We start from the raw sequence: 22,014 nt of genomic DNA, 5'->3' as shown, positions 1-22,014 counted from the left end.
GTATACATGTGTCTCGCGAGCCCCCGAGAGTCTTTTCTTAGTGCGTTTCCCCCTTTTCACTGAAAGACAACTCTGCACGCACGGTATATATCGACATGTCGACATGTCTTCCGCGTTTAGTTATCTGAGAGAGAACGCGCAACACATGCAAATTCGTTTGACGACGAACTCGCAGCTCGGTTGGGTCAACTTGGGCCCAAGCCGTGCGAAGAGATGCTCGTCCAGCGAACCGAGACGATTGGGCAGTTTGTCTGAATACACGTGCACGCTATACTATAGGACGTACGTGTTCAGACGAACAATGTCCATTCGCAAAAATCGCAAAAATCGTTGATTCACTTTCAGTAGGCAAACGTTGGAGAGGATGCGTAGCAAGCTGTGAAGAAAAAGAGAGGGGGGAGAGAGAGAGACTCGACGATGTTTCGATTGGAAAGATTTGATCGAAACGCGAATGTAAAAACCGGGGGATCGAAGAAGAAGAAGAAGAAGAAGAAGAAGAAGAAGAAGAAGAAGAAGAGGAAGAGGAAGAGGAAGAAGAAAGAGGAAGGTGCAGCAGGAGAGTAAGTACCTCGACTTGGAATCGAGTTCTTCGAAACGAAAATTGCGTAGTTGTCGCGAGCGGATGATTTGATGCGCACACTCCCGCGCGTTCCCTTTGTGTTATTTTCGGGCGGAATCACCGTCCGAAGCTTTAAATAGGACCGTCTTTCCGACAAAGAAGGCAGTTTAAAACATCAATTCTACATGCTGGAGCATCGCAGAGCATTCACCGTGAGTAAATAGAATCATGAGACAGGATTTGCGAGGGGAAACGTCAAACGCGACACAGTTTTTACGATCACGTGGAATTGGAAAGACTGTCGCATCGGTCGTGTTTCTTTTTTCCACCTCGAGCGGTCGTATCGCGTCGCAACGCATCGCATCGCTTCGCTTCGGTTCGCTTCGAACCGCGTCACAATCCGCGTCGGCGTCTCGATCGAATAATCGATGAATCAACCAAATTTCCATTGACGATAAGCGGTACGTTTCGATGTAGGTAGGACGGTCGAGGGAGAGAAAGAAAGAGGAACAAAGCATACATACATACATACATGCATACGTACGTACGTACGTATGCATGTGCATAGACATGTGTGTGTGTGTGTGTGTGTACGCAGGTAGAATTTGGTTGTTGGATGACACGAAGGGAACGTGGAGCGGTGAAAAAAGTAGGTTAAGAAAGACGGTTCTCGATCGAGTCGATCGACGCGCTTCCGATATCATCGCCAAAATTGTATCACCGCTTTGGCACGGTTTCGGACGCGGTGCGCGGAGCGACAGCGACAGCGACAGCGTTAGCGACGCGACGTTTGAAACTGTCGAGATCTCGAGAGCGCGGCCGAACGAACCGTTGAAGAAGAATGGCTCGAAAGAAGAAGATCGGTAAAGGCAGCCCGGTTTTTTTTCCCTCTAGAGAAAACGATTGTACGAAGCTGCCAAAGTTAACCTTGGTTAATCGATTCTTGCTTTTTGTCGATTCGTACGGCAGATGCCTTCCGAGTGCATCGCCAATCCGTTGCAGCGGGAGCTGGCCGACGCTATAATTCGATTGCAACCGCTCGACGAGATTCGAATCCTGCTGGCCTGCGGGGCAAAGGCAAACGAGCCGGTGACGCAGGGCTTGAGGCCGTTGCATTACGCGGTGTGGCAGAGGTATACGGAAGCGGCCCAGCTGTTGTTGGTGCGTGGCGCGGACATCGACGCGACCGACGAATGCGGCTATTCGGCGTTGCACCTAGCCGCCGAGCACGGTTACTTCGATTTGGTCAAACTGTTGCTCGAGCACGGTGCCAAAGTCGATCATAGACGAGAAACCGGAGAACTCTTTCCAAGGTATTTCTACTTTCTCTTTTTCTTTCTCTCGTTTTCTCTTTTCTCTTCTCGTCCTTTATCCTTACCTGTCTCTTTTCTTCCTGTCATCCTCTGCTGTCTCCTCTCCTCTCCTCTCCTCTCCTCTCCTCTCTTTTCTGCGTTTCTTCGATCTATGCGAGCCACGATCGGAATTACACCGGTAGTAAATAAATAGTATCTATAGCCGATGCGTCGATGCGCGATCTCTTAACGAGAAATTAATCGCTACGACCGTCCTTGGAACGCGAGCCAGAGATCAATCCATAGCCTTCCATGCTACGAATTTCTGTCTAGAATGATTTAATTGCACCTCTCTGTGTATACTGTTGGCCATTTATTTTTATCGATACGTTGAGAGATACGCGGCGGGGTGGGAGTAAGCGTGGAAAAGAGACGGACGACGAGCGAGAGAGAGGGAAAGAAATGAAAGGCGAGAGGCGAGACGACATTGAATGGAATAAAATTTCGGAGTATGAAAGGTATGAGAAAGTAGGGATGAAAGGATGAACAAAGTTTTACGCGCGTAAAATGACGACGCGATGGACACGTTGGAGAAGAGAGACAAAATGACGCGTGCGATGATAATTTGCGCAGGACGACGCTGTGCGACGAACCGTTGCGACTCGCTTTGAGAAATCGTCACGTCGAGGTGGCCAGGATACTGCTGGAGGCTGGCGCCAATCCGAACAAAAGGTACTTCTTCGGGTCGGAGATCAATCTGGTGTCGCCGTTGGATCTGCAATGCATGGAGTTGTTGTTAGCGTTCGGGGCGCAGCCGAACACGCGGGACCGCGCGGGCCTCACACCGTTGATGAAAGCAGCGAGGCTGCCACAGGTAAATCGGTCGAGAGAGAAACGAAACGAAACGAAACGAAACGAAAACCAAGCAAAACAAGCTACATTTGCCGGATGAGAACAACGGATAATGTTGGATGATGGCAGGGCATAGCTTCGGTACTGCTTCTGCTGAGCTACGGGGCGGACGTGAATTCGATGGCGGACGCGCGACACGACTACCGGACCGTTCTGCATTACGCGATTCTCGGCGGTGATCCGACGGTGATCGATCTGCTGTTAAAGCAAGGGGCACGGCTCGATCTTGGTCCTGAATATCAGAAACCCACGGCTCTCGATCTGGCCATTTTGAAAGGAGATCCGTCGATCGTTCAAATGCTGTTGGAATCCGGTAAGTTTATGCTCGTAAGTTCGTTTATGCTTGTCTCTCATAGTCGATACCACGTGCCTGTACGTACATACATACATGTCGTGCCTATAGCTTTAAAGTTTTGACTTTTTAAGCCAACGACTGATGGCGATTAGATTAAAATTTCGATTTCAAATTTAGGTGCCGACGTGAACGCTACCTCGCCGATCATCGGATCGCCGCTTCACGTTGCCTGCGCGGATAACATTCCAAACCGACTGGAGATTCTGTCGATGTTGCTGGAACGTGGAGCGGATCCAAACTTGGTGATACGAAGCGACGAAGGTCCCGCGTTGCGGCCAGTACTCGCCGAGTACGTCGCTTCGAACGAGAATCCCTCGGTCGAGGTGGTGGCCCTGTTACTCAAATACGGGGCACGAGTCGTCATTAAGACGCAGTTCCGCGACCCCCACGGCATATTGAACTCCCTTCAAAACACCGCGGACAAGCCACGGCTGCTCAAGGCGTTGCTCGAAGCGGCAGAGAGTTTCGATCCTTGCATGATAAGAAGATCGAGCAGCTTGACAGACGCGCAGAAAGCTCTTGTGATGGAAGCGGCACGGACACCGTTGCCCTTGACTCATCAGGCCAGGCTGATTGTTCGCAAACTATGCGGCACCAAGTTGCCCAAGATTGTTCGTAAACTACAGTTGCCTCAATCGCTGCATCGTTATCTTCTCTATGATTTCCACTGATTGTCATCTTGGCTGTCTTTGGCCGTCTTGACCGTCGTTGGTGTCATCCAGTTAATGTCGTCTCGCTGTGGCTTTTTGGTTCGCAACGTGAACCAAATCGGATGGCACATGGCGCAAACGTAGCGGTGTTATTTCTCCTTCGTGTTTGATCCGCCACCGTTGTCGCTTCCTTCGTCAAATGCTCTGTTTCGGCACAGAGATTTCTTTAGTATCGCCGTTTCGATGTCTCTGATCTGGCACATTTCACAGCGAACGTGTGCGTTTCGTTCAAACGTGTCATTGTCCTGGCAATCGTCGTGCTTGACAATCGCTTCCAGCGTACACGCCAATGATCGTTAGTCGATCACGTTGCCCTTTTAGTCAAAATTGCGAAAAATTATTTTCTTACTACCAATTTTCATTTGAGATCAACTTTTGTTTCAAAGTATATTATATATATCTATATATTTTTTTTTTTACTTACTCTCAATTGTCCTGTTCCCATCAGCGACTCGTCCACGACATAAATTTCCAAGTAAAATAACTGCGTTTACGTGAATAATGCAACTGACTTTGTGTATACGCGTATATGTACGCAGGCGTTTTTATCCATATACGTACATCTGTTATAATATATATATATACATACGTACACGTATTTTGTATACTTGTAATGCTGGATAAAATTCAATAGATTCTCTAAAATATTACTTCTCTACGAATGTTCCACATTTCCATATTATCCGCGTTATGACTAAAGAATCCAACGTGTTTCAACGATAAATACACACATGATGCAATATATTTGCGCGTAAATGCCTTGCGAGTAAAAGTAAAAAGCATGGCGAAGCTACAATTCGAAAAATGGAACGGAACGGAATGGAACGAAACGGAACGGAACGGAACGGAACGGAACGGAACGAAATGGGATTTGAACTAGAGTATAGAGAAAGGACGTCAGGCGAAAAATGGTTGAGAGAGGGCCAACAAAATACCATATCTGATCGAGAAAAGACAGATACAGAGATGCAACGATTAAGCATTGAAATGCGCGGAATTTGGCTAGTGGTAATGTAACGTCGACTCGTTCTCAGCTGCCTCATCTTACCCTTTCTTGTTTCATCCTAGAAATAGTAACCTCGATACGCGGCGAGGTTGACCGACGTCAAAGCATTGGCAATCGTTGCGTCAGTGTGGAAATTAAGAGTACAAACGCGCGCAATTAATGAATTAATGCCAATATTCAATATATATACTTTTTCTTTTTTTTTTTTCTCTCTTGCAACTTTCTCAATAGGTATACGTATGTATCACGCACACATACGTATCAACCTGTATGTAATTACTTGTTAAATTAACGAACGAAAGATTGCAATTATTTGGCATAATTTTGCTCCCGTCAAATGTTTCGAAAATGTTGGGAAAACAGGAGAATGATGTATACGTGCTTGCAATATGTATTAAACATGTGCATATTACAGTAATATCGTAAAGCACGTTAAAAAAGGTGCTACAGTTTAAAACTATGTGTAAGCGTACGCAAGTTTGACAAATTTGTCTTCATATTGATCGTGCACGACTTTAAATAATGTGTATTTCAATTCGATCACGATTTAAATCCGAGACTTTATCGATTGTCAAGACTAAAATTGTATTTAAATACAGTATAATACATAATACATAATTCACTTTAATTGCGATTCATTTATATTTTATGTCTTTTGTATAATACATAATTCACTTTAATTGCGATTCATTTATATTTTATGTCTTTTATATAATACATAATTCACTTTAATTGCGATTCATTTATATTTTATGTCTTTGTTTTGTTTCACATTACATTACGATACGAATTTACGCAATACACGATGCACGTGTACGTACGATACATATATCGGAATTAATCGAAAGATAATTGCTGGTCAAACGAGAAAAATATTTATTCTATCTATACATGTAAATTTTTTTCATCCTCCTCTTCCGTACGTACGTATACATGTACTTGAATCTATAAATTTGTAGAATTTTTTGCACGAATCTACATTTCCTGCAGCCACATAACATAACGTGTACGTTATGTAAATGTATGCACATTTAATGATACAAATTGTTAAATGCATCGTTATAATTCATCATCGTCGTCGTATAAAAGGAAGTGCAGACTGTACATACAAGTATATACGTAATTTGAATAGGCACGTGTAAAGTAAATAAAAAAATTGCAGAAATGAAATCGACGAAGACGACGCGTGATTTACTGATGCGAGCGACTGTGCCGAATCGAGATATCGATTCACGCCGGATCGAGTCGAGTCAAAGTCGAATCACCGTATAATCGAAACGAAAGCGTAGAGGCTGGCAGGAATGCTGTCAAGAATATGGTGGATGAGTCGTAACATGGTTAACGACAAATAGTTATAACAACGAGAGGAATAACGTTATATGTAAGGGAAGAAAATAAGAAAGAAAGAGGGGTGGAAAACGGAGCAGAGGGGAGTGCGCTTTGAATGGTAGACGGTGGGACAGAGTGATAGAACTAGGCACGAGAATGGCTGTCAGGGCGCTGCTTGGACCTTCTCTACGCTTGAACAGATTATCAACTGGACTGTGGAACGAGAGAGCTGGCAACAGAATAGCTGTTTTGATCAACGTCGAGAGGTGAGGTCGTCAGCATGATTAGATTTTAACTGTTACCAAAGACGTTTCTATGTTTGGTTACATAATGATATCATAACCTATAAGAAACATCTTCCAACACGTAAACTTGTACACTGGAAATATTGTAGCCAACGACGAGATGCGCATAAATGGTATCCAGACCAATCCGATTGGGAGCACGTACGACAAAGAGAGAAGACCACCAAAGTGTTTGCACCTGATAACTTGTGGCCTTACTTAAAGGCAGAGAAGTTTAATCAACCTTTGGATGACCGGAAACCTCCACCGCCGCCAGAATTGCGAAATGTAATGATCAACTTTGGCCCTCAGCATCCAGCTGCACACGGAGTATTACGACTAATACTTGAAATGGATGCCGAGTACGTAGTGCGTGCAGATCCCCACATAGGTCTTTTGCATCGAGGCACGGAGAAGTTGATCGAATACAAAACGTACATGCAAGCTTTACCTTACTTTGATCGTTTGGACTATGTTTCCATGATGTGCAACGAACAGTGTTTCTCCATTGCTATTGAAAAATTGTTGAACATAGAAGTGCCCTTACGAGCAAAATATATCAGAAGTAAGTATTTATGGAATGTAGAATGTATGTGTAGAGTCGATGAAAAATTACAGAGAGAGAGAGAGAGAGAGAGAGAGAGAGAGAGAGAGAGTGAGAGAGTAAGTAAATGTTTAAAATCGAATGTTTGTGTATTTTAGCTTTATTTGCCGAGATTACAAGAATCCTGAACCATCTGATGAACATTGGAACGCATGCCCTCGACATAGGAGCTATGACACCATTTTTCTGGTTGTTTGAAGAACGAGAAAAGCTGATGGAATTTTACGAACGCGTGAGCGGCGCTCGCATGCACGCGGCTTACATTCGTCCGGGCGGTGTTTCTTTGGACATGCCGTTGGGTTTGATGGACGATATATACCACTGGGCCTCGCACTTTGCAGAACGATTGGACGAAGTGGAGGACATGTTGACGGAAAACAGAATATGGGTGGCACGTACGAAAGATATTGGGGTAGTAACGATACCACAGGCGTACGATTGGGGATTCAGCGGCGTAATGTTGAGGGGTTCCGGAATAAAGTGGGATTTGAGGAAAGAACAGCCTTACGATGCGTACGATTTGGTCGAGTTTGACGTTCCAATCGGTGAAGCCGGAGATTGTTACGATCGGTAATGAGAGAATGGCAATAGGACAGCACGAGGATTGCTCGACGCGGCAAACCTTTCTGTTCTTTCTTTTACCGTGTGAACGACGGATCGTTGATCGTGACCATTTCGCTTCTCGTTTTTAGATATCTGTGCCGTATGGAGGAAATGCGTCAATCGTTGCGAATCATTTACCAGTGCTTGAACCAAATGCCAGAGGGCGAAGTAAGGGTCGACGATGCGAAAATCGTACCTCCTAGAAGGGAGGAGATGAAAACCAGCATGGAAGCGTTGATACATCACTTTAAGCTGTACACGCAGGGATTCCAAGTACCTCCTGGAGCTACATTTACCGCGATCGAGGCGCCAAAGGGAGAATTTGCCGTCTATCTCGTTAGCGACGGTAGCAGCAGACCTTACAGATGCAAAATCAAAGCACCGGGATTTCCTCATTTGGCAGCTCTGCGCCACATGGGTCCACGGTGCCTGCTCGCCGATGTTGTAGCCATTATCGGTACTTTGGACGTGGTATTCGGTGAAATTGACAGATAAATTGTAAATACAGTATATTTATTGTTAGATGTATCTCGTACGTAGAAAATTTCGCTGATACTGTCGTGCTATCTGTTCCCGTTTGTGGGCAACGTGGAAAATGAGCGCGTATTTGCACGCCCACGTGAGAGAAGAGGAAGAGAAATAAAGTGTACTCGTTGCCGTTTAGGTCGAAACGTTTGGTGGTATGTCGATCCCTAACCGTTACCTATTCACACATACACACTTGTAGTTTGTTTTAGCAAAAATTAAAGTGAAAAGGACGCGAATGGGCGAGGAGTTGAACGACGGTTCGAAAAGGCAGAGGTTGGAGAATCTACTCCGTAGCACGAGCACACGGACGAAGCAGTAACGCTTATTTATCATAGTTATTATTTGTAGCGTGGACGACGTCGTTTGTCATTTACGTAATATATTTGAAGAAGCACGATTTTACGAACAATCTAACATTATCACGGTCATTTGCAGGTTGCAAAGAGATGTCCGGAAATGTCTTTCCATTCCCACGAAATTACAGAGATTAGTTTCCAATCAAAGGGTCAAGGCGTTCGTTATTCGTGATCCCGAGCAAGGGCGGAACGTTCGCTACGCAATTATTCGATGGCAGTTGCATACTCTTTCGCACCGATGAATCTAACGCTGTTTCGTTTCTTCTCTCGCTTGCGCGTTCTTTTTTTTCTTCTTTTTTTTCCTCCCATTTATTGGCTCGAACTCGCTCGTAATAAGATTCCAGTTTTTTCTTTTTTTTTTTTTTTATTCGTTGATGACATGAAAATGCATTATTAATATTCAGAATTATTCTTACGATACGTATAATTAATATTAAGAGTTATTTTTTTCGTTGCACGCAATTATCGATTAGATTACGAAACGATCGCTTTCCGGGAATAAGTGTAATTAAAATTAAAAATAAATAACATGTTTACGGACGTTGTCGTCGTCGATGATAGGTGCTACGCGTGGATCGATAAAGCACGACTTTTTAATGAAAATGTGCAAATCTTTTTTTTTTTTTTGTAACGTACCGGATGTGGAGGAAAAAGCCAATTATCTAAGCGAGCGATCGATATTGGATACAATGGTACAAACATTGGCATCGAATATACTTGCAAATAGATGGATCAAACGTAATAGGCAGAGGTGACAAATGGTATTGATGGCTAGAACAATATGGAACGTGGAGGAGCGAAGAGGAGAAACAAAGATGATACGATAACGTGAAATGTCAAAGACGAAACGAGAGGCGAGAAGAGGAAAAAAAAAAAAAAGAATAGCGAACGAGAGGGAGAAAAATGAATTAGTATAATCGAGTATCGTGAGAGAGACGGGAGAGTATGGATGGACGTGTAGCAGAAAGGTGGAAACGGCGGGCGCGAGTGAGCGTGTGATGGATGAAGGGAGAGGGAGAGAGAGAGAGAGTGAGAGTGAGCGAGCCAGGGGTAGAAGGAGAGGGAAATGGAGGCAAAGGTGATGTGGAGACAAGGTAGAGTGAGAAAGAGTAGAGCGGAACGGAAAGAGAAACGAAGGAAAGAGCCGATGAACGGAGAAGAAACAAAGAAGGAAGGAGGAGAGCGGAGAAGTGGAAAAGGAGGTGGGGCAATGATAAATCGTTCACCTGAACTGCGTGCCTGCCGTTCCAGGATCCAGTGGGATGGTAAAGGGAGTAGTACGTGGTAAACGTTGGTCGAGTGTCGAGTCGCTGCTGGTTATCGCAGCGCAGTGTATCTGCTGACCTCGTAGCGAGCGAGCGTGCGTGCGTGCGTGCGTGCGTGCGTTTCGATTCGAACGGCGTAACACAGATTTCCGCTCGATTTCGCCCGAGATTCCATAGATGCGCATTAACTGTGCACTCTCTCAGGTTTGTTCGCGATTATCACCGCACGCGAGCACGTGCGTGCGTGTGCGTGCGTGCGCGTGTGCGTGTAGTCGTCGGTCGTTGTTTCAAGCTTGATCGAAGCTCGATCGAAGCTCTATCCGCGTTCGCGTGCGGCCGTTTTGATCTCGAGCGCGCGCACGCGCGCGCTCTCCCGCGTTTTTCGACGCAAAGACTCGATCGAACACACATGTCGAGAGCAGATTGAAAAAAGAGCGGTTCGCACAGCTCGAACAGCGTGAAGAAGGAAAAGAATCGCGGCCGATGGTGGCGTACCGTTGGTCGCGCGTTGATCCTAGGTATCGGCAGCGTAATGACATCGTATTGACTGGCGTGGCTAGAGAAAGGTGAATCGTAGTAAGTAACAGTCTGACCGCGTACTTGGCGGTGTAGATCGTCTCGGCCCCGTGCAACGGACGAAGCGGTATCGTTAGTTGGCTGGCGTTCGTTGACGCACCGCCAGTGGCACACTTGTCGCTTGGAAAGGAGAATAGACTTTCTCCTTCTCGTCGTTCCTCCGTCGTACCACCGCCACCTTTCGTCTCTCTCTTCCATAGGAAGGATCTACAGCTCTCGAGCTCGGGACTTGCACGTCGGCGACGAACGAGTGACAGCGACGACGAAGACGAAGACGAAGACGAAGACGACGACGACAACGACGAAGACGAAGACGAAGACGACGTGGGTGCCGAGAGCGAGGACGAGGACGAGGACGAGAACGAGGACAAGGAGTAAAGCTAGAAGGAAAGTCCGGCCGAGGAGGAAAACTAGAACGTGAACAGGTGAAAAAAGACATCCACGCACGTGAGTAGATCGCGGTCGCGGACAAAACGAAAACAAAAAGGGAGGAAACGTGAAAAACGATCGGGAGAAAAGAAGAGAGAGAGAGAGAGAGAGACTAAAGTCGTGCAGTGAGTCGATCGATTGGTTGCGGTTATTCCTTCGATAATAGACGAATAATTCACCGAGGATCGGCGAAGAAGATATTTGTGGTGTATAGGGAACCGGGAAGCCCAATCGAGAACGAGAAAGAAGAGAAGAGAAGAGAAGAGAAGAGAAGAGAAGAGAATACGAGAGAAGAGTGGTAATCGGTCGTAAAGTCAAGATGAGAGTACATCGTGGAATTTGCGCGAAACTTCAAGGAGGATTCCTGAGGCGATGGTGTAAGTAATCGCGCGGCGATGTTTTAAGATTTGAAAGAAGGTCGAAAATTGAAACCGAAGGAGAAACGGTTTGTCCGCTAGTTGGTGGCGGTCGCGCGTTGCCGTTTCGTACGACACGAGCTTGGTTAGGGGGGGCGAGAAAGAGGCGGAGGAGAAGGAAGAAGAAGAAGGAGGAGGAGGAGGAGAGATTACGTTAACGAGATGGTTAAAGACGTTACCGGCGCCATGAACGTGACGCCCGATACGTTTTTTAATTTCATTTGGTGAACGTGTCGACTTGTACGCTTGCTTAGCTAGCGTGATGATTCATCACGCGCCCCGCGTCTCGAATCGGGTCGAATTAAATTGGATCGAGTCGCGTGGAGTTGGCTAGTTTGAATGAAATTTCCGGAGAGAGAGAGAGAGAGAGAGAGAGAGAGAGAAAGAGGGACAAAGACGAGAAAGAAGGAGCAGAAAGAGAGTCGAGTCGATCGCAAGGGGAAAAAAAAAAGAAAGAAAAAAAAAAACTCGATCGCGACAATGAAAATTTCGCAGATGCGAGCACGAGTCAATTCGTCGCCGTTTTACTTTCACTCAAAGACCGCGAGTTTCGAACGCGAGCGTCCTGCGAGCGGCGGCGGTTTATTTACCCACGTTCGGGCACGCGTACAATGCAACGCGGGCCGACGAGCGCCGCGGCGAGAGAAACGGAGAGAAGAATAGGAAGGTTGGCGAGGGAAAAAGATCCGTATCATCGACGCGTGTCGTTTTCGTCAGAATCAGAAAGCAAATTATAGCAATAGAGAGAGAGAGAGAGAGAGAGAGAGAGAAAGGTAGAGCAATCAACGGCAATGACGTCGAAGGATACGTCGTTATACTAAGGCGTTCGATAATTTCCGCGTCTCGATCTGCTTCTTCCGTCGTCGTTCCACTGGTTACGCAATTTTCTGACACAGTTTCTGTTCACATACACACAGCGCGGGTTTTTTTTCGATGAGAATTTTCCGACGTGTCGACGATATTCGACGACGGCGATGAAACGAGAGCCGGTAGTTGAGAAATCGAGTCGAGTCGAATCGAATCGAATCGAATCGAATCGAATCGATCGGACGAACAAATTTGCTAGTTGGTCTCGTCCGTTGGGCGCAAAGTCTTCCGAGTAAGAGCAGGAAGCATACGAGCTTATATAATAAGCGCAAGTAGCGGTCGGTGGGTACAGGTAAGTGCGTTATATATGTATGTACGTGGATTCGGAATTTTCGAGGAGGGGGGGGGGGGGTGGGCATTACGTGAGTTTACCGATCGCGGACGAGACTCTCTTCGGCTGGATAGGTAATCCGAGTTTTCGCTCAGCGGGGGAGGACAGCCGTCAACCAGTTGACGAACCGTTCAAGCGCGAGTACCTGTTTCATCGATCGATTTGCTCGTGACGCGATACACGTTGGACTTGGGGTTAAAAAAAAAAAAAAAAAACGAGAGGGGAAGAGAGAAAGAGAGGGGAGAATGGAATAAAGCAAAAGGAAAGAAAGAGGATGCGACGTTGGCACGTAGAACAAACGAGAGGAACGAGGGTTCCATCAACGCTCGTTACACCGTTGCCGGTGAGGCGAGCGCGTTGCATTCCTTCTGATTTACTGAATTAGTATCGACATCGCGGACGATGGCGAGGGGAGGGGGCTGGACGAGTTGGATGCGTGAGCGGGTAATCAATGGTTGGATAATGGCTGGTCGATGATCGATGGTCGATGAGAGCGTTTGCTCGATAAGGTGGCTCGAAAGATGGATGGAAAATTTAGAGGACGTGACACCGCGGTACATATACATATATTTATATATATATAGACACATTTTCCGATGTTACGACGTGCGGTACATATATATAGACACATTTTCCGATGTTACGACGTGCGCAAACACTGGCACGTTGCATTGGAAATTGGTGCGATCGGTCGCCGATTGATCGAAAAGGGAGCGGCCGAGTCCGCGGCAACACGCTCGAAGTACGTTTACTCGCGTCGAAGGTGAACCGCTCTCGCAGGAACGCGCGACCTACGAAATTATTACATTCTCGCCTCGATTTTGCTTCTCGACGTTGCGTAAAACGAACGAGCTTTTGCGCTGCGCAACGGTGCGCTGTGCACCGGTGGACGCACTCGGATTTGCCGATCAGCCGGATCGCGCTTTCACCCGAGCGCAATTTCTTCGACGTTACGCACAGGACGTTCGTGCGCAACCTCGCGCGCGCCGCTTGTCGAAGCGACGAGGTATGCGAGCTAGATAGCTCGCGATCGATGCAATGAAAAATAAAACGCGTGTACGATTTCGAACAGAGTAAATAGAGCTGCGGTTTCCGCGGCTCTTGGCGACGAAGACGAAGGGACGAGGACGAAGATTTTCCAAATCTTCTTTTGCCTTTCTCTCTCTATCGCAGTCCGTACGATCGGATTTTTCCACCGTTCGTATTTGTTCCATGTTACCGAGTCAACAATGTTGCGCAAGGAGATTCGTGACGCGTGAAAAACCGGCAACTCGCGTCCCGCATATTTTCCCAATACTCTAGAGAGAGAGAGAGAGAGAGAGAGAGAGACTACTCGTGTCTCTCTCGATTGACGATGGTTGATTTCTCGAGATTAGTTTCAGGTAATAATGTACTCTCGCGGTAGCAAAAGTACGCAGGTACGTACGTGTGCCGTACACGTACGTATGGATGCCACGATGGCCCCGGAAAAAAAAAACATTGTCCGTGAGCGCAAGGTTGCGTCGCTGGAGAGACGAAATGGCCGCTGGGAAGACGTTTAACGAGGATCTTCACGGCCGGTGAATCGTCGTTTTTAGATGGTCGGAAGCCGGTAACACGGTAATGAGAGCATCAAGTGGACGATCGCGTCGCGCCGCGTCCGTGTGTGAGTACGACGGTACACGCGAGCCGTGTGTCGTCCGCCTTGGACATTTCCACATTGGCGCGATGACCGCCAACTCGCGCGCCAACCAAGAATTTGTCGACGACGATTCAAGGCTCCTGGGGAGGAGAAGAGAGGAGAGAAGGGGAGGCGCGAACGTGCGTCGCCTTTTGAAATTTAAAAAACGTCGAAAAGTCTGAGAGTTTTATCTAGTGACGATGATGAGAGCGGCGACGGGTCCGGTCTCTCTCTCTCTCTCTCTCTCTCTCTCTCTCTCTCTCTCTCTCTCTTTCTCTTTGTAACTTCGTCTCGAAAGTTCGACTCCGCGAGGTCACACGATGCTCCTAAACCACGAGACGCGATGGATTCTCCAAGGATTTTGCAAGGTCGGAACGCGTGACGTCCGTAAATCGTGCCTGGCATAATCCGATGCGTGTCTCCTCCGCTTTCGGTCGAGACACTGTTTGACGTTTCCTTTTGCTCGACGATCCGGGCGACAAATCGATCGAGTTGAACCGGTCGCCGTCGGTTCGAGGTCAAACTTCTCGTCACAAACTTCTCCTCCGATCGAACGAAGAAGAAGAGAAAAAGAGAAGAAAAAAAAAATAAAAGTAGGACCGAGCAGTAGCAGCGAGCGTTTCGAAGGTCGTGGTACCCGCTCGTGTGCCACTTGGCTTCGCGCTACGTGGATTGAAAAATTAACGTGGCAATGGGCGCGTTTCGCAATCGCCGCGAAAGATCGCGTTTCGCAAAATCGTTTCTCGTTTCGAGAGCTCGAACGATCGCGCGACGCGTTTCAGCGCGATGGATACAATTGGCGGAACGAGGAACGAGAAGTCCGCGAATCCGACAGATTCGTCGGTCGGAATCGGTATTGAGGATATCCGGGATATCGTCCGACAACGGTGATGAGCGGTAAGTGTCGGCGATATTTTTTCGTTCAAGCGCGACAAAAATTGTGATGTAAAAAAATCGCGACTGGAGTCGATTATTTTCACACGGTCCGGACGAACGATCGCGATTTCTAAGCGGCTTTCTTCTCCCTTCGTTTCTTTTTTTTCCCTTTCCTCGATGCTTGCTTCCGTCTACTCGTCTGATCGTTCTTGATCGTTCAGGGGCAGCGGTGGCCATCGGGGCATTGATGATCATCGTGGCGGCGATTTTGGCGGCAGTTTTCCCAAAGCTGGTCGACGTGCTGCTCAACAGAGAGATCGCCCTTCGAGACGGTGGCCGTACGTTCAACTGGTGGCGGGAGCCGCCGGTGTCTCCTCGACTCAGCATCTACATCTACAACGTGACGAACGCCGACGAATTTTTAAACGATGGCGAGAAACCGGCGTTGCAGGAGCTCGGCCCGTACGTCTACGTGCAGCACTGGGAGAAGGTCGACGTGCAGTTCCACGACAACGACACGTTGTCGTACAAGTTGAGGAAGGAGTTTACATTCGCACCGGTGAGTTCTTCTCTTCTTTCCCCTTGTGTCGTTCCGAATCGCGCACTCTCCGATTCATACGAGAGAAAGACAGAAGAGCGTACGAGAGAGAAGGAGAGAGAGTGCGTGAAACTGGTGGTGATGAATTCTCCCTGAAAAACTGCGTGAAAAATATAGAGTAAAATTTTTTCATACCAAGCCTCGTTCCCCCGAGAAAAATGGCTTTGAATGTTTACCGAGTACGCGCGTACACTTGATCAAGATTCAACTCGATTATCGAAAGTTTCATTCCTCTTGAAATTTAATTTACCAACAAGATGGACCAACCATCGTGTTTCAGTCGTGAAGTTGGGAAATTTTTTAAATTAACGAAAACTACCAATGTTGGATCGGTCGCGTTGAAAGAGAATACCTCGTCACCGCTGGACTTTTACTTTACGGGGTCGTGTTAAATCTATGGTGTGTTCCACCAGCGACGTAAAGCGAACGTTGAACGAACGAAAGAAGAAAAGTTATTACGGCGTTTGCAACTACGAAATAACGCATTAGGAAATGTTTGTAGAAATTTAGTAAGAAGAGCACAGTTATGCGCGCAACAACGTGGGACGTCACTTTCAACAATTTTTGAACTAGAAAAAAAAAAAAATTGGTGAAGAGTAGACTCTTTTTCTGTGCCCTCGCGTACGAACATTGGGAATACATATTTACAAATGTTATATGTATAAATTTTATTTCCAGCCTCTTTGGCGTTGAAATTGACTTTGGTTTTTGCATTTATCCTAAATTTTACACAATATTTTTGTATCCTATTTTGCTTTATCCTATACTTATATTTATCTTAACTATGCTATTCTTTTGTCTACTTGAGTATCTTAACCTAAGTTTCTTTCATTTTATTTGTTGCTCTCTTCTTTTTAGACCTGCCTGGTCTCTTCTTTCTCTTCTCCCTTCTTTCTTTCTTTCTTTCTTTATCTTTCTTTCTCCTTTCTATTCGCCTAGGCGCCACTTTTACCACTTCTTTCCCACCCTTCTTCACTCAGTATCTCTTCCAGACTTGCATTTGTTGTCTCCACCTCTCTACAGTTTCTCCAATGCTCTAACGTTCCCTCCCCATCCTCGCACAATTGACATTTCCGTTCTTCTTTGCTCGCCCAAAATTTACTTCCCACATTTTTTCTACGGTGCCGCATCTTGCTCTGGCTATCACCTTCTGCTCTCCACTTTTCCTTGTCTCCTTCAGGTATTTTGGTAGTTCTCCAGATACTTACACTTTTGTATTTTTTTTGGGGGCTGTTACCAGATACTTATACTTCCAATTGCATCTCCTTCTTCTGAATTCTATTCCACTGTCTTTGCCTTTGTATTTTTGCTTCTCTTTTCCTTGGTATTCTACTCCCATCTGGCTAACACCATATATTTTGGGGCGATCTTGTCTTTCCCTTGTTCTTTCTTGGTTCCCTTTTCCTGCTTTCCTTTCTTTCATGGATTCTTTGGCTATTCCTTTCTCTCTTTCTCTTTCTATCCTTCTTTCACACTCTACCGCTCTTTTTGCCAATCTAATCTTCAGTTTCTCTCTCCATGACTATATAGTCTGGTGTCCTGATGTCCACCAGACCAACCGCCGTCCATTCAGTATATTTTCTCTGTATTCTCTGTAATTCCGCTTTTTCCGTCCATCCCCATACTTCTGCTCCATAGGCCAGGATTCCCACGACTAGACTGCGTCGAATATCTTCATTCTCCTCCGATAATCGTCTCTAAACATTCTCTCTCTCGTATTCCCCATGCATGCCTCATTACCACATTCGCTTTCTTTGCCACGTATTTTGTGTGTTCATTGTACTTGCCGTTACTCTCAAGTCGGTACCCCAGATATGTGAATTCTGTAACCTGTTCTCTATTCCCTTACCTTTCCAATTCCATGTCTCTTTCATTTTCCTTCCCCCTCCTTTCCCAAACACCATCATCTTAGACTTGCTCTCATTTAGCTTTTCCTGTCTAGATATTCCTCCAGCCTTCTCGTCCATTTCCTTCGTCTCTTTTTCTTCCTCGTTTGCCAGCAGGATCGTGTCGTCGTCTGCGTGTGACAGCGTCCAAAGACGCTTCCTTTCCCTAGAATGTTTACAAATGTTGGTAGAGCGTAACGAACGAAATCCGTCGAGTTGAAGCTTGATCGAGTGCACGCGTACTCGATAAACGTTCAAAGTCAGAGTTTTCCTCGGGAACGGCGCTTGGTGTGAGGAAATTTTACTCTACATTTTTTTTACTCAGTTTCTCATGTCAGTAATCGCCACCTTGCCGCTCGTTCACCACCAGTTACGCGACATGACCTGTACATGTGCACATGTACCGCGTAGGGCACGTTGGCGGAGGGGGGGAGCTCGTTGCGTCGTAGTTTCTCGTTTGGAGCTGAGGAGATTGCCGCGGAGAGTGAGTTTGCTCGCGCGGTGTGACGTAACTCGCGTCGCTGTGCACAGGTAACGCGGTGGGTAACGGTGTGTTGGTAACGATCAACGCGCAAAGTTGAGCAAGACGCGGCGATATAGCGGAGCAACGCGTTTCCGCGAATTATAAAAGCAAAGGCAGCACGTACAAAAGCGGTGGAGGGGGGGGGGGGGGGACGCGAGCGATAGATGCTGCGAAAGATGCTTTGCCGGCGCGCACGAGGCGACCTTCTTTCTCAGTATTGTTGTTTGTTGCGGGCAACGCAATGTAGGTCGGCAACAGTAACCGAGCGTTGCGAACGATCGAACAATACGTTTGTCGTACAGGCACGCATGAAACGACGGAGGTAACGTTCGCACGAGAAAGGAAGCGGCCGCTGTCAGCTTCGTCCGTAGCGTTTCACCGTTTTCCGATCTTTAACGAGCGTTCCGCGGTGCGAAAGAAAGTCGACTCGTTCGCAACGCACAGAGAGAGAGAGAGAGAGAGATTCTGGAAAATGATTTTGCAGGAGTTGTCGGTCGGCATGGAGGAGGATCTGGTGGTGGTGCCGAACGTGCCGATGCTCTCGGCGACCAGCCAGTCGAAGCACGCGGCGCGTTTCCTCAGGCTGGCGATGGCCTCGATCATGGACATACTACGGATAAAGCCGTTCGTCGAGGTGTCGATCGGCCAGCTGCTCTGGGGCTACGAGGACCCGTTGCTCAAGCTGGCCAAGGACGTGGTCCCGAAGGAGCAGAAGCTGCCGTACGATCAATTCGGCCTGCTCTACGGGAAGAACGGAACGATGCCCGACTGGTTCACCATCTTCACCGGTCAGCGAGACATCGGCAAATACGGGATCCTGGACAAGTGGAACGGAAAGAGCAGCCTCGGCCACTGGACCGCGCCGGAGTGCGACAGCGTGGCCGGCAGCGACGGCAGTATCTTTCCGCCGCCCATCACCAAGCAGACGGTGCTCAAAGTGTTTGACAAGGATCTTTGCAGGGCGTTGCCCCTGGTCTTTAAGGTGAGGCAACCTTTGCTTCTACGACGTCAGCAAAAACGAGGGAGGAGGAGGAGGGGGGAGGGGGGGGAATGCATCATCGTCCCCTTCCAACGTCCAACGACCGAACAAAGTCGCGCACGTACGCACGATACGATACGATATGAAATTTTTCGTGGACGATTGGTTTCAGGAAGAGGTGACCACCGCCGGTGGCGTTCCCGGGTACAGGTTCGTCCCGGCCAAGGACGCGTTCGCCTCTCCGAGCAGATTGGAATCGCAGCGATGCTTCTGCCCGGCGGGTCCACCATGCGCTCCCGAGGGAACTTTCAACGCCTCCCTCTGCCTCTACGATTCCCCGGTGTTGCTCAGTTTTCCGCATTTTTATCTTGGTAAAAAGACCATGCGGCGCCAAATACCTACCCCTTTACCTATATACTCGTACACTCGTCCGTTTATATTTATATTTATAGTACAGTTGCGTGTACGTACGTGTATACACTCTTGTCCGTAAGTCACCGGACGCTACGACAAATTGACGTACGGTCAATTACGTTCGATGAAATATCCTCCTATTTTATGAAACGAAACTACTACTTATTACACTACTGAATATTACATGTGTGTGTCGTACAGTTTATGCGTGAAAAATCTTACTTAAGAAGTATATAACGTATCTTTGTTACAACGTGGCATTCTTTCCATTAATTCTATCAATATTTCGGGACGAATTTCTTTCCGCGAGTCTTTCTTTCGATGTTCGACACGTTTTCCCAAGTCCTCGGTCCAATTCTTCGATTCGATTCTTTAAATGTACATTTTAGTATATATTTTTTGAAATATTCATTCAGACACTATCAAATCCAGAAAAGTATATCTGTGTTCTAGTAACTATTCAGCTCGAATTAAGCAAGTGTCCGGTGACATATATAGAGGGAAGTGTGTGTATATATACTCGTTACACACGCGAGCACGTACATATCTCCGGCTTTTATCTCGTTACATCAATTTCCCCCACGCTCGTCGTCGTCGTCGTCGTCGTCGTCGTCGTCGTCGTCGTCGTCGTCGTCGCCGCGGTGCTCTCGCTTCACACGCGAATTGGCCCGACGCGGCCGGGCGAGAGCGCGCGTGGGAATTTTTCACCGCTGGGAAAATCACGTTGAATACACCGGTTTTCGATACGCCGGTTGACGAAATTCTCTCTTCCACTTTCGCGTCGTCCTACAACGCACACGCTTTCATCATTTCGGAGAACGCAATGTCTCTCGAGATGATTGTATGTTCGAACGACGACGATCGTTTTTTTTTTGTTTCTTTTCTTTTTTCAGCGGACCCGGCTCTTCGGGACGCGGTGACCGGTATATCACCGCCGATCGAGGACAAGCATCAATTCTACATCGACGTCCAACCGATGATGGGCGCGTCGCTGAGAGCCAAGGCGAGAGTTCAGATAAATCTGGCGGTCAGTCAGGTGCGCGACATCAAACAGGTCGCCTCGTTTCCTGACATTGTCTTCCCGATCCTCTGGTTCGAAGACGTGAGTATCTGCGCGCTCGATCGCCACTCGTTCGTGCGCGAGCAAACGATCGGACGTGGCTGACGCGTTGGCGACGCGTTGGCCGATGATTCGATCGTGCCGAGATTTCCAATTCGAGATTCGAGATTCGAGGGAATGGACGGCAGAACGTGGTGCGACGACACGATGACGCGCGGTGCTAATGAAAGCCAAGCGCCGCGCGACCGCCGTGATTCACTCGCGTGGAATGACACGTTACGTGTCGATAATTCACCGGGCTGTCTACGTTCGTTCCCTGCCTCTCGTCGCGTTCTGTCGCCTCCTTTATTGCCATCTTCTATCCCAGATGGGGGACAGATGGGAGCCAATTATTTATACGAGTTACGAGTCTAAGCTCGGGTTCCAGCTAAAGTAACAAAGTGAAGCGATAAAACGAAACGTTTACAGCTCTGACTCTCGCTCTAAAAAAATTTCGATCGGTCTTTGTTCGAACGCGTCGTGCGGCCTACCACCTTCAAGTGTCGAACTGCACGCACGTTCGTGACTTTGGCATGACGCTTGGATCGATTGTCCAGCTCAAGTGACAACGATTGTTCATTGTCGGTTTCTTCTTTTGTTTCGTTCGACCAACAGGGTATCGACGAGCTTCCGGCCGAGATGCGAGGCCTGATGAAGATGGCGGTGGAGATACCGCCGATAGCTCGGGCAGCGATCTCCGGGGCTCTGGCAGCGATAGGGGCGATCGTTTTGATAGGAGCGCTGCTGTGCCTGGCGCGTGCCGCCAAACGGCAGGAGAAACTCCACCTCACCAACCCGTTGCCGTCCAACGTCACCGCGAGCAAGACCGCTGGCCAGCTGAATCCGGCCTTTCAAAATTCCTCCGGTTCCAAGTAGGAGGCCTCCAACCAGGTTTCGTTTTTTTTTCGGCTGTTCCGATCATGGTTGTTTCCGCGTGTCCTTTCTGATCTTGAGCGACGAGGCGCGGGTCATACTTTCTACCTTGGTGTCTACCAATCCTCTCGAAGGGATGCGAGAAAACCGCGAGAAAGCGAGAGACGAGCAAAGAGAGAAAGAGGCAAACTGGGGTGTTTTCATCTTTTTTTCGCCCTGCCTCTTTTCCGTCGTTCTGTCGTCCTCGTCGTCGTCGTCGTCGTCGTCGTCGTCGTTGTTCTGTCTTGCAATTAGAAGCAGGAAATGCGAAAGTGGGGCTAGTAGCGGAGAGCAAGGGAGTGTCGCGTCGACGTTTACTTTTTCGTGGGAAAATCTTTCGCGTATTTTCGCCGAGCGAACGAATTAAGGATTCGAATCGTTTCCGTGAATCTGCGCGAGTCGAAGAGCGAACGAGTTAAGAAAGCGAAGCGGAAAGGCGTCGAGAAAGTACGCGAAAGGATGTAACGGTGTGCGTGTGCGTGTGTGTGTGTTTGAGCGTGTTGCGTGTCGCGTGTACGTGCGCGTGTAGAGGAAGATAAAAAAAGAAAGAAAGAAAAAAAAGAAGTATCGTGGAAACGATGTGTTGGTAGCGTGACAGAACGGCCGATTAATCGATGGCCGATTGTCGAAGACTCTATATATACA

General features: G+C 47.6%; 3 protein-coding genes across 6 annotated transcripts; all 3 read left to right on the top strand.

Annotated features, from left to right (window-relative positions):
* Window positions 1–532: 532 nt before the first annotated feature.
* LOC122539189 (ankyrin-3-like) lies at window positions 533–4,473 on the top strand. Its single transcript, XM_043673891.1, has 5 exons — window positions 533–771; window positions 1,529–1,872; window positions 2,485–2,725; window positions 2,833–3,076; window positions 3,236–4,473. The coding sequence occupies exons 1-5, from the start codon at window positions 745–747 to the stop codon at window positions 3,787–3,789; spliced, it is 1,410 nt and encodes a 469-aa protein (XP_043529826.1). The 5' UTR covers window positions 533–744; the 3' UTR covers window positions 3,790–4,473.
* Window positions 4,474–6,073: 1,600 nt separating this feature from the next.
* On the top strand, window positions 6,074–8,325 carry LOC122539188 (NADH-ubiquinone oxidoreductase 49 kDa subunit). Its single transcript, XM_043673890.1, has 4 exons — window positions 6,074–6,429; window positions 6,558–7,012; window positions 7,150–7,621; window positions 7,744–8,325. The coding sequence occupies exons 1-4, from the start codon at window positions 6,320–6,322 to the stop codon at window positions 8,147–8,149; spliced, it is 1,443 nt and encodes a 480-aa protein (XP_043529825.1). The 5' UTR covers window positions 6,074–6,319; the 3' UTR covers window positions 8,150–8,325.
* Window positions 8,326–10,013: 1,688 nt separating this feature from the next.
* Window positions 10,014–21,921, top strand: LOC122539185 (scavenger receptor class B member 1). 4 transcript variants are annotated; one of them, XM_043673884.1, is made up of 7 exons: window positions 10,014–10,379; window positions 10,580–11,185; window positions 15,180–15,517; window positions 18,450–18,947; window positions 19,117–19,315; window positions 20,252–20,460; window positions 21,073–21,921. In XM_043673884.1, the coding sequence occupies exons 2-7, from the start codon at window positions 11,128–11,130 to the stop codon at window positions 21,331–21,333; spliced, it is 1,563 nt and encodes a 520-aa protein (XP_043529819.1). In that variant the 5' UTR covers window positions 10,014–10,379; window positions 10,580–11,127; the 3' UTR covers window positions 21,334–21,921. The 4 variants fall into 4 exon arrangements, with proteins under 4 accessions (XP_043529819.1, XP_043529820.1, XP_043529821.1 ...); XM_043673885.1 differs by having other exon boundaries at window positions 10,014–10,804; window positions 10,975–11,185; XM_043673886.1 differs by having other exon boundaries at window positions 10,014–10,804.
* The last annotated feature ends 93 nt before the right edge of the window (window positions 21,922–22,014 follow it).

The sequence above is a fragment of the Frieseomelitta varia genome, unplaced genomic scaffold (genome assembly GCF_011392965.1).
Source record: "Frieseomelitta varia isolate USP_RPSP 00005682 unplaced genomic scaffold, Fvar_1.2 scaffold_192, whole genome shotgun sequence".
In the NCBI taxonomy this organism is placed as follows: Eukaryota; Metazoa; Arthropoda; class Insecta; order Hymenoptera; family Apidae; genus Frieseomelitta; species Frieseomelitta varia.
This window is presented reverse-complemented; position numbering and strand designations above follow the sequence as displayed.

Excerpts from the sequence above, each read along its gene's own strand:
- LOC122539185 (XM_043673884.1), top strand. The coding sequence starts at position 11,128 with ATGAGAGTACATCGTGGAATTTGCGCGAAACTTCAAGGAGGATTCCTG. Across the intron at positions 11,186-15,179 it reads AGGATTCCTGAGGCGATGGT|GGGCAGCGGTGGCCATCGGG; the intron begins GTAAGTAATCGC and ends TTGATCGTTCAG. Across the intron at positions 18,948-19,116 it reads CGTTGCCCCTGGTCTTTAAG|GAAGAGGTGACCACCGCCGG; the intron begins GTGAGGCAACCT and ends GATTGGTTTCAG.
- LOC122539188 (XM_043673890.1), top strand. The coding sequence starts at position 6,320 with ATGGCTGTCAGGGCGCTGCTTGGACCTTCTCTACGCTTGAACAGATTA. Across the intron at positions 6,430-6,557 it reads GTTTTGATCAACGTCGAGAG|CCAACGACGAGATGCGCATA; the intron begins GTGAGGTCGTCA and ends GAAATATTGTAG. Across the intron at positions 7,622-7,743 it reads GCCGGAGATTGTTACGATCG|ATATCTGTGCCGTATGGAGG; the intron begins GTAATGAGAGAA and ends TCTCGTTTTTAG.
- LOC122539189 (XM_043673891.1), top strand. The coding sequence starts at position 745 with ATGCTGGAGCATCGCAGAGCATTCACC. Across the intron at positions 772-1,528 it reads AGCATCGCAGAGCATTCACC|ATGCCTTCCGAGTGCATCGC; the intron begins GTGAGTAAATAG and ends TTCGTACGGCAG. Across the intron at positions 2,726-2,832 it reads AAGCAGCGAGGCTGCCACAG|GGCATAGCTTCGGTACTGCT; the intron begins GTAAATCGGTCG and ends GGATGATGGCAG.